The 11,488-nt window shown below is 39.8% G+C and overlaps 1 protein-coding gene across 1 annotated transcript; it reads left to right on the top strand.

Annotated features, from left to right (window-relative positions):
* The first annotated feature begins 9,544 nt into the window (after positions 1 to 9,544).
* LOC137957140 (transcription factor DICHOTOMA-like) lies at positions 9,545 to 11,048 on the top strand. Its single transcript, XM_068804870.1, has one exon. The coding sequence runs from the start codon at positions 9,595 to 9,597 to the stop codon at positions 10,906 to 10,908; it is 1,314 nt and encodes a 437-aa protein (XP_068660971.1). The 5' UTR covers positions 9,545 to 9,594; the 3' UTR covers positions 10,909 to 11,048.
* The last annotated feature ends 440 nt before the right edge of the window (positions 11,049 to 11,488 follow it).

Below are 11,488 nucleotides of genomic sequence, written 5' to 3' on the forward strand. Positions count from 1 at the left end.
ATGCAATCCTCAAACTTCACTCTGATTACGTCAAACGGCCTTCGAAACGCACACACTCGAAGATTTTAACAAATTCAATGTTTTATCCATACTTCAAGGTAACATCACTTCCTATTGATGGAACTCATATCAAAGCCAACATTCCACTTGAAGATCAACCAAGGTTTTGGAATAGAAAAGGTTATCTCTCACAAAATGTGATGGCAGCATGTTCATTTGATATGCAATTCACTTATGTACTTGCTGGATGGGAGGGGTCAGCAGCCGATTCCCGTGTACTGAAGGATGCATTGACTCGTCGAGAAAAAATCTTTGTACCTGAAGGTAAGTAATATATTTTTATGCAGTAATTTTTTATCCATTTTATCTTCAATTATTTTATGTGGTATATAATTTTTATTATAGGAAAATATTATCTAGTCGATGCTAGTTATGCAAATCTTCCAGGATTTTTGGCTCCATATCGTGGAACCCGATATCATCTGCAAGAATTTGGAGATAATATTCCTAGAAATGAAAAAGAATTATTCAACTGAAGACATTCATCTTTACGGAATATTATTGAGCGAACTTTTGGTACTTTAAAATCTCGATTTCAAATGTTAAAAGGCACTCCTCCATTTTCTTTTAAGATCTAGGTGAAAATTGTACATGCTTGTTGCATATTGCACAATTATATACATGCAGAAGATTATGATGATATATTTGAAGATGAAGATGATGATTCGGGTGGCGAGCTCGGTGGAGGAGGTGATGCGGTCCAATTAGGTGCAATGGATGATACAGACAGTAACAATTGCGATGATCTTGAGGATGTGGGTAGCCAATTAACAAGCATTCGGAGGCAGAGTGCATTAGAATCCACAAGAGCCGCACAATTTCGAGATGCCATATCGACTTCCATGTGGAACGATAAATGATGGTTTACTCTTATTACTTTTGAACATGCGTAATTTATATGTACTAAACTTGTAACTCGTTGATTGTAATATTAAATGCACGAACTCATTATTTGAATAATTTTTTTAGGTTATTTTCAAAGTTGTATATGTATTTATTATTTATTTATTTATTTTTATTACTATATTAAACTTCATATTTAAGTCTCTGGTAAATAAAATATAATTAAAGTATGCATTTTATTAATTAATTATTTTTACTTTTGTCAAAATATATTATTAATTAATACAGTATAAATCTATCTTATGTTATTAATATAATACTTTTTATTCATTAATCATAAAATTTTTTATTTACTCTATTTTATTAGTGATTTAATAGTGGTAATTAAAATATTGTTAACTCAAACACTTGGTTTAATTAGCTTATTTTTATAATTAATAAAATCAATGATTTTAAATTTCAAAGGTGAAGATGAAGATGAAGTTGTCCACTAACACCCTATTTCAAAGATTTCGAAGATGAAGTTGTCCACACTAACATCCATTTCGAAGATGAAGATCATGTAGATGTATAAGATGAAGATGAAGATGAAGATCAAATTTTTATTTTGTTGACTAACCCCCCCATTAATGACCTCAGGACATGAACTGAGTAATGCGGCTGAAGTTCATATCCTGAGTCAAGTTGACTAACCCCCCCCCCCATAGTAATTGCTGACTTGATTTGAAAATATTGGCAACTCATAATGATCCTTAGTGACTTGATTTGAAAATATAAGTTCAATGTAATTCTCAGGATTGATTTTTCAAATTAGGAAAATCACACTATGCAACTCAATGTAATAATTGATTCTAGATTATAGCCCTTAAATAGTATTATGAACTTTAGTAAATGATTTTAAATTTTATGAGTACTAATAATTCTATTTGACCAACAACACAAGAAAATTGATTTTTCTCAATGAAAAGTTTCACCGAAAAGTGTATTTTTCACCACCACAGGTATTCACAACGAAAATTTTCACCAAGAATAACCCATCGATAAAACATATTGTTGACAAATAACCATTTTTTCCCACAAGAATAAAGCATTTCTTGGAAAAATTATTTCATTGAGAATTAATTTTAATTAATTTAAACATTACTTTTCAACAAACTAATTCACTAAGAATAATTTTTTCTTAATTTTAATAATTAATTATGGATGAAATTATTTTAATAAATTCCTATTGGAATTATTTCATTGAGAACTAATTTCATTTAATTTAAACAATTCATGGGGAGATAGTTTTGCCAAAAATTATTACTATTTTTTTATTTATATATGTTTAAAACGACTAATTAAAATATCATAAAAATTAGACAAAATGAATTCAGATTTATATTTATATGGTTTAATATAAATCAAATTCGATTTTAATTAAAAAAAATATTTCAAATCAAAATTTCATAAAAAAGTTTCAGCCAGTTGACTTTTTTCTTTCTTTTTCTTTTCTCTCTCCCCAGGACAACCAAGTCCAAATGCAAATGCACCTGACAAGAGAAAATAATTTCTAACTCTAACAATTATTATCTAGTGACAAGAATTAAGGTTGACCTTCTTCAAAAGATACAATCTTAGTAACAGTAACTTTAAAATTTTCATAGGATAGTCTCCCACAACTTCAATGAGTCAACTACGAAGCGAATTTCATTCAAGCCAAAGCAAGAGAACAAAATTAAAGAGGGTCTTGTTACAAGGAGAGATTGGAACACCCTCTTTTTTTTGTTATATTGAAGTGGTAAAACCTTAAGATCGTTAAATATCGCAACATTTCATCCTCAAGACCACCTACATCATTATGTGATAATCTCAGTGTTAGGAATTAGACGCTCTAATTCCAAACTAACGAGAGCAATAAATGTCACATAGTAATTAGAACCACACCAAGGGAAGTAATAGTTGAAGGCTTCTACAAATCAGTGTGAACCAACTCCAATGTTGCTGTTTTTTCTGCACCTTTCTAGCCTTAGAAAAACTAACCCTTATTTTGCTTGCTAAAAATACAGCTTTCACACAAAATATTATTTACAATTTTTAACCCTAGTAGTTTCCCTTTGGATTGAATCACTTCATTCCCTTCTCACTCATGTGACCGAGCTTATAATGCCACAAGTCAGAATTAGTAACAACATCAGCAACTACAACCGTGCCTCTGTAATTGGAAGTGATGTAAAGAGTTCCAGTTTTAACTTCTCGTGCAACAACCATGGCTCCCTTAGTGACTTTCCAAGCAGCACCGTTAACAGTCACATTATGACCTTCATCATCAAGTTGCCCTACTGAGATCAGATTATGCATCAGTTTCGATACATGTCTCACCTTGTGAATTTTCCACGTTGTCCTATTTGGCATCCTCAAACTAACATTACTAATACCGATAATATCCAAAGGTTCTCCATCAGCAAGATACACCTTCCTATGATCTCCAACAACATAATTCTCCATTGTCTCATGATGCGCGATGGTGTGAAAAGAGGCTTCTGAATCTAACGCCCAAGAGTCAATAGGGTTATCAACCAACAAGAGTAATGCATCTTGTACCTCTTCAGCCATCGCATTTGCAACATCGTTTTTCTCTTTATCCTTCTTCGGTGCTCTACAGTTCTTCTTTATGTGACAAGACTTGCCACAATTCCAGCATTCCACAATTATTCCGAATTGGGAATTGCTTCTACCTTTCCTTGACTTCCCTCTACCATTGCCCTCGTTGGAATTCCTCTCAAAGTTCCTACCCCTAATATAGACACTTAGGGCAGAATTAGATGTCGACGATTCTCCAGAGTCCTTTCTACGAACTTCATCAATAAGAATGGTATCCCAAACATCATTAAAGATCAACTTCTCATTGCCTACGGAATTGCTGATCGCAACCCTCATAGGCTCCCAACAATTTGGCAGAAACGCCAAAAGAATTAAAGCACAAACCTCATCATCAAATTTAATTTGAATGGAGGTCAATTGATTGACAATCGTGCTAAACGCATTCAAATGCGATGCCACTGATGTATTTTCTGTTATCTTTAAATTGAAGAGTTTTTCATGAGACATTCTTTATTATTTGCAGAAGACTTCTCCTACATGTTGGACATAATCTTCATCATCCCCGCTGTGGTTTTCTCTGATGTCACATTCTTTGACAGTGTTAACCGGACTACTCCCAACACCTACGAGGAGATTCCAGTCATCGTCTTTCATATCTTCTGGTTTCATATCAAGAAGTGGTACGTGTAACTTTTTATTGTAAAGATAGCCTTCAATCTACATCCTCCAAAACGCAAAATCCATAACATTGAACTTGTTGATTCCAAGTGTCGATCCTTTTCTGCAACCTTTACTCTCAATCACGAACCAAAACTTTGATACCACTTGTTAGGAATTAGACGCCCTAATTCGAAACTAACGAGAGCGATAATTATAATCACGGAAGAAAAGAAAATCAAGCACAAAAAATAGCAAGATTTATATAGATTTCCCTCAAGGTGAGACTACATCCTACCTTTTGCCACTGCAGTAATCCACTATAAAGATGAAATAGTTTACAAGAGAAATTGCACACTCTTATGAGTGTTTTATTTAACCTCTCTCGGGCTACAACTTCAGCTCTTTCTTGGTGATGATAAAACCTTAATAGTGGCGCCCCTAAATTATAAAGAGAAAATTAAGGCAATCATGAAACAAGAGTAAAATTCTCAAACTTCCCTTAATAAAACAATAGTTAACATATCGTGGACTGGGGCGGGGGGCTCTACCCCCACACCCTCGGGAAGGGGATTTCCTACCCCCACGACGACCTTACCACGAAGGTCGATTCGTGTACCGACTTAGCGCGGGGCATTGATTAGGCTCCACAACTTAACACTCAGTGCTACCTATCTTGCTCACGATCTTCTCTTTCATTCTTGCAGTAAGCTCATTGTCATTGATTATCATTTTGTACATGAGACTAAAGTCACTTTAGGTAATTTTCAGGTTCAATAAATTTCCACCATGGACCAGCTCGAAAATATATTTAGAAAACCTCTTCCACTGGGTTACGACTCATAAGCACCAAGTTGAATGTTCGCACAACATCTTAATTCAACTTGAGGACTAATGTGAAGACACAAAAACAAGTAGGCATGCAAAGATGTAAGATTCTATCCCCTCATAGTACCAACTCACATCACCCTTCATCCATGTTAGCTAAATTGCAAGAAATGCCGAGGGACCCACATCATCCTCTCTCAAATCCACATATGCACTACCAAACCTTCGTCAAACACATTTCTTACTTCAAGGAGAGTAAATACTCTCTAAATAAGCACACTCTCTCATGATTTCAATATCTAGATCCTAATAAACAAAGGTCGAGGTTAGTTTAGTTTTTGAAAATTTTCCTCACTTCTCTCTACATAAGAGGAAAGCCATCTAAGATGTTGTCTAGAGAATTCAAAAACCTTCCACATCCTTCATGTAAATGTTGGAAAAGAGTTACATATAAGATGTATGATATATTCTTTCAATCAGTCAGTAAAAATTCCAAATTTAATTATAGGAGTCTTGATATATTCTGATTGATTTTTCACATAGAACAGTAGAATAGGTGATAGGTTAAAATGCCACCCAAATTTGAGAGGCACATACCAATTCACCAATAAGGTAGTAATAGCACATTCTTTATAAATTTCCTTAAGTCTTTTGATGTTTTTTGTCTCTATTTTATTTCATGGTATGTCAGAAAAAGCTAACATGCAGAAGCCAAAAAGTAGCTTACCAATTAAAGTTCATTGCACAGAACAATTGTAATTCAAGTTTTGAAGAATTGAGTTAGAATAAAACAAGTAATACTGTGACACCTAAAATGACCTCTACTCCTTTATGACTATGATCCCCAACAAGGAAAATAAACGGAGACTTAAAAGCCAATCTCAGTGCTTTTAGGAAAGATTTCCTAAAACAGTTGGTCACAGGTAAGGATGCATTCTCTGAATCTCCAGCTGCTTTTGCCAAATTTGAACCTCATCTACCCAGAAAGTTATATTTTTTTCAGGAAGATGAGTGAGTAGCACATCCAGTTACGAGGAAACGAAGGACAATTAAACGTTACGATTTCTCCAATGGTGAACCAGTTGTTTATTTCCTTTAATGGTGACGCTCAGTTTTTAGAGTGTTCAATCAGAATTCCAACTTTTGAAAGGACTTCCGGCTTTTTTTTTGGTCAAATGTTTCCTTTTCTGAAACTAATTTGTAAGCCTCTTCCAATGGTGATTTTGAAGGTAAATTTGCATTTGCATCCCGGCCGCAGTAGGGGCATTGGCGAGAGTTGCTTTGCATCGTTTTACGCGACCAGTAGGAGGCTAAGGGAGATATTTTGCTTTAACTCACCTGGACTTTCATTTATTCCAGTAGTTTAACTTGTCCGTGTCGAAAGCTCATGAATTGACAGGTTATGGCTGGAGCAAGCGAACCTGTTGTTTTCAGAAAGAAAAAAACACTGTTCTCTCTGTTGGATCCATGAAAAGGCGCTGGCCAAGGTGCATGGCCCAGAGAGTCGGGGATATTAAGAGGCCAGGCCTAGCGTTGGCTTTCTTTGACTGCCTTATTTGGTCTCTCTCCTGGCTCAATCCTGGTTCCCACTTGTGCCGGAAGCATCGATAGCGAGTACTCTGCCTGTCCATTTGTTACTTTTAAAAAACACACTCAACCACCAAACCATGGAGAGGGAGGAATTAGGAATCGGCATTGATCCCCTCGACTCGGTGTCCATTTGCACCCACCGTAATCCCCACTTTATGGGGTTCCCGCCCTGTTCGATAATGGGAACATGCAGTTGAAACACCTCCTGACTGAGATTGATGCCGATGCTGACTCTCTTATCAGCTTAGACACATTTCCTAATTAGGCTGATCTTTCCAATCGGCCCTTTGGATAATCCCTAATCAGACAGCCACTTCTTCTTCTCAGTGGATCTCATCACTCAATATATTCAATAATGGCGGTCGTTGAAAGCATGTAGCTGATATTTCCAAATTTCCTTCACAAGCAGTGGCTTGATATTGTTTACTTTATCCCTTGTTTCTTTTCAACATGATCAGGACAAGATGTATTTAGTTTTCGAGAATTTAAGTAGAGAAGGCGCCACATGGTGGGCCATTTTCCAACATCACGAACAACTCAAGTGATGTAAGCAGAGAACTGGGAATTGCGTACGAATAGAAACCGCATGAGCAGCAACAGGCCAAACTCCTACAGTGAACTGCGCTGTCGACTGACTTTTTGACGTTGATTCCTTCCTTCTTCGATTCTCCAAAACCCTAACAGTAACAATTCAACCAAGCTGATGCTCTAATTAAGCCAACGGTTAAATCGATATTGTCCTTCACCGGGAGTTTAGGACTAGAGTGAGGCGATCACGAAAGATATATAGGGTTCTGCTTTCTAGGGCTGCCCGCTGCTTTGAGGACCTTTTTGCACTTCATCGCTTTTATTATTCCTCTCCTATTCTCTGACCACACAGTGAAAGTAGTCTCCGTCTTTGCTTGGACTTCCTGTAGAATTTGGGTACTTGCAGAAGTGGGTCTTGGAGATGTTGCTAGCTAGCCCTAAGAGCTGGCTGAAGTTCTACAACTAGGGTGTTTTCAAAAATCAGAAATGAACCTTTCAATCTGCTCTAGGCCGCGGAAATACATTTGCAGTTGCTTCATTCCTCCCCAGCTTAAGAGTATACCGGAAATTAGAAAAGAAGACAGAAGGAAGACTGGTAGAGGGTGAAAGAAGAAATGATTAGTAACTCTGGAAGGAGGAAACAAACAGTAAGGACACCAAACACCAAACACCAAACACCAAACCCTAAAGGGAGTGAATAATGCAGGGCACTTGATGGGCCATCATAAAACCCTCAAAATAGGAGTCGAATTCGGTGGTGAGTGGCATTCCAAATGGAAAGCACGATGGTTGGCAGTGAAAGAGGAAGGGAAGGTGATGAGAAAGCTGAAAACTGCAATGAGAGCGATGGGTGGTTCGATGGGCGACTTCAGGCGAGGGGGAGGTACAACTCTGGAGGAGTTAACAATGACTTTTTTTAATGCAGGGTTCACCCGTCAATTATATGAGACTTCCCCGACCTCTCATCGTTACCAAATGAAAGAGCATCCCCCGTTGAATATGACAAAAAAATTGGTGATATGATGCCAGAGAGAAAAAAAGAATGGAAGAGGAGAAGGGGCATTCGGATAAGAGCGAAAGAGCGGCACCCATATAAGGGAAGAAAGAGGAGAAAGGGACGGTTTAGAGTGCGTACAGGAACGAGGGCATTTCGATTTCCCGTTTCATCCATTTGCTCCAGTTTGTGAGAGATAAGTATGGAGGAACGGGGGAGGGATTGGATTTAGGGTAGGCGCAGATAAGCGGCTCGTGATTCGCCGAAAATGGCAGAACAAGTACGATTAACCAACCAGGGGCGGTGTCTTTTACAAATTAAAAAGGGAGGGAAGGAAAATGAACGAGTGAATGAGTGCATGAATGAGGAGAGGAGGAAGGACATGGTGTGCTGACGAGGTGCGGAGGAGTCAAGCTCAATGTCAGGGATTAAAAGAAGACAGGCGTCACAAGCACGCGTCGTTAGAGATGGAAAGAGAGATGATTCAATAGACAGAGGGAGAGACATTCGACAGAGGCCATAAAGAAGAAGAAGAGAGATAGAGTGAAGGGAAGAAAGAGTATGAAAGCGACGGCGGAGTCGCCTTCTGGTCAAGCTAGCATGGGTTCCATAGTGGATGCCTTTGCTCGAAATAATTGTCCTTTTAGGATGCAGGAGAATCCACGCGTCGACTGCTCAAAGGAAACGAGTGGTACGGTAGAGAGAGAGAAAGAGCCATTACTCTCTCGAGGAACTCAAACTGGAAGGGGAACCCGTTAACCCTAACCCTAGAAGACAACTGCTGGCGCACGCAGACAAAAAGCTCACTGGGCGCCACACAGGAGAAAACTCTCTCTATATTTTATATTCTCTACCTCTTTCCCTCTCTTCCCGCATGATCAAATAATGGCATCCGTCCATGTCTCAGATTCAGGCCCGCTTCTCTATCCTCAATAACGGGTTCCGCTGAAAAGTTAAGGGATGCTGTCAATCGTCCACCTGCTCCCACGTGAAGAGGCACTCAATCGCTACGCAATGGATGACTCTGTTTTTTCTTTTTCTTTTCTTCTTGTTTGGCCTCCTCGACAGCAAATTACTAACAGTAATAAAATGAATTAACAAGGAAAAAACATTCATTGTCGCTCTTATATACCACTTGTTCCCCTGATCTGTTTCGTGCTCCACTCTCTTCTCCTGCTTTCCTTCTATCCGTTCCCCCTAGAGGATCCAGAACTCTTCTGTTCTTCTTACCTCCGTCTCCCACAATCGTCCCCTCGTCGTCGTCGCCGCACTGTTTTCTCTCACTGTTTTTAATTAAAATACAACGGGAGCACTGCTGCCACAGGGCTTTAACACCGAAAGGGATGAAAGGAACGGAGCTCTTTCCAGTAAAGGCAACGCAAACTTATGGCGGCCCCTTCACCACGTTCCCCTAACTCATCTTGAGATCCTTTACACCCTTCGGATAGGTAAACCCAACTGTTGAGTGTCCTTGGAAGTGAGCCTCGCGCCGGTGCAATTACCCACCACAGATGCTTCCATCCAACAGTGACCAGAACGCCCTTCTACATGCATACGCTGAGCAATACCTCTTCTGCGGAGGTGGCGACGTCAACATCACCCCTTCCGTTTCTAAGCATGACCTTCCCTCTTCTTTCTTCCACTCCGCTTCCCCCATTGCCAGAAATCTTTTCCCTCACCACGACAACGAGGTTCTTCCGGCTGCTTACTTCTTGACCACCAACCCCAACAACTCCGCTGCTTATCGGAATTCCGCTACTAGTGCCCCTGATCCTACCAAGGACACTACAACTACAAGAGGTATGGCTACAGATTTGCCCGGCTTTACCCACCACTTCTCCTCTAACAGTAACAACAAGATATGCATATTACCCACCCTAATTGAAAGAGGAGCTTCCGCTTCTGGGAGGAAAAGATCCGGTAAGAAAGACCGCCATAGCAAGATTTGCACCGCCCGTGGTCCTCGAGATCGGCGAATGAGGCTCTCCCTCGATATAGCCCGGGCCTTCTTCGATCTCCAAGATTTCCTTGGCTTTGACAAAGCCAGCAAAACCGTTGGATGGCTTCTGGACAAGTCCAGAGCAGCTATCAAAGAGCTGAAACGGAGCGCTGCAAAGGCCAAACTCTCAAACTCTAGTACCAGCGGCGGGAGCGGCAGTGGCGGTGGAAAGACTACCTCTTCCATGTCTGAGGGTGAGGCCTCCTCCGGGGTCGATGAGACTGCCGATAATGCTGATCCTGAGGAGAAGTACAAGGAGAAATCCTCGGTAATCAATCCGAAAGCGAAGAAGATTAAGTCGTTGCGGAAATCTATATTTGACCCACAAGTCAAGGAGTGGAGAGCTATGGCAAGAGCTCGTGCCAGGGCGAGGACGAGGGAGAAGAGGCTAGAGAAATCTGAAAGTTTACCCGAGGGAAGTCTGCGCCAGGAGTGGGCCTCCCACGGAAGCGTCGAAAAGAAGTCTTTGGACGTTGCTGCCGAAGTGGAAGAACCCAGCTCTCGGTCCTGGGATTCCGGTGGACCTTCATCCGTCTTCGATTATCACCACCACGTTCCTGCATCTCAGTCCCATGGGGTAAACTCGGACCCTCTTGTTTCCCTTCACAACAATGACCTGATTAATTTCTTCCGACAGAATTGGGAGATTAACAGCTCTGGGGCGCAATCCAACTACAGCGCCATACTCGACACGAATTTATCCACAAACGCGGATGTTCATGAACGAGCAACATGCCTCGTATTCGGGTCTCCCGCAGACACTCGTCACCACCAATCTCACTTCGTTGACGCACAGTTCGTCATCAAACCCTGGGAGGCCTATTAAATAGCGCAAAATGTCTGCTCCAGTGCTACATCCCATATTCCAATGTCCTTCTTTTCGATTATATGATCAGCTGTACAATATTATGCATAAGAACCTTGTAAGCGTGACCGTCATTTGTTCGTGTGTTACCCATTTGATTGCCTTTGATTTCGCTACTACTTAATCCAAGAATCTAAATATTTCCGAGAGGGAAGAAACCCCTTATTACTTGCCTTTTACATTTTTTCTTCTTTGAAACAGCCGTACTGCCAGAAAATGAAATGATGAACAGGCTTATCCGAGAAAAAGGAGGATTAAGGTTTCTTCTCATGTTCCCTTATTTTTATGAGCTTATAATCTGTCTGAAACAGCTGAAACTTCCATTTGAAGATGAACTACTTTCCACCCCTTGGATGCTTTGCTTACGAATCTTACTTGTTGTGGTACAGACGGAAACATATTCTTGCAGAAAGCATTTTTAAGAGTGGTTATTACATGGGGGACTTTTATCACATTTCGCAAAAATCAAACTCTATTACTGCAAGGATCTTTTCAAGAAATCTTATTGAGAGAAGGCTTTTATTTTAGCGATTCAATATTA

Source organism: Aristolochia californica, unplaced genomic scaffold, assembly GCF_029961685.1.
Source record: "Aristolochia californica isolate CCGP_79_NKW_82.1479 unplaced genomic scaffold, dmAriCali1.0.hap1 SCAF_2, whole genome shotgun sequence".
NCBI classification, from domain to species: domain Eukaryota; kingdom Viridiplantae; phylum Streptophyta; class Magnoliopsida; order Piperales; family Aristolochiaceae; genus Aristolochia; species Aristolochia californica.

Excerpts from the sequence above, each read along its gene's own strand:
- LOC137957140 (XM_068804870.1), top strand. The coding sequence starts at position 9,595 with ATGCTTCCATCCAACAGTGACCAGAACGCCCTTCTACATGCATACGCT.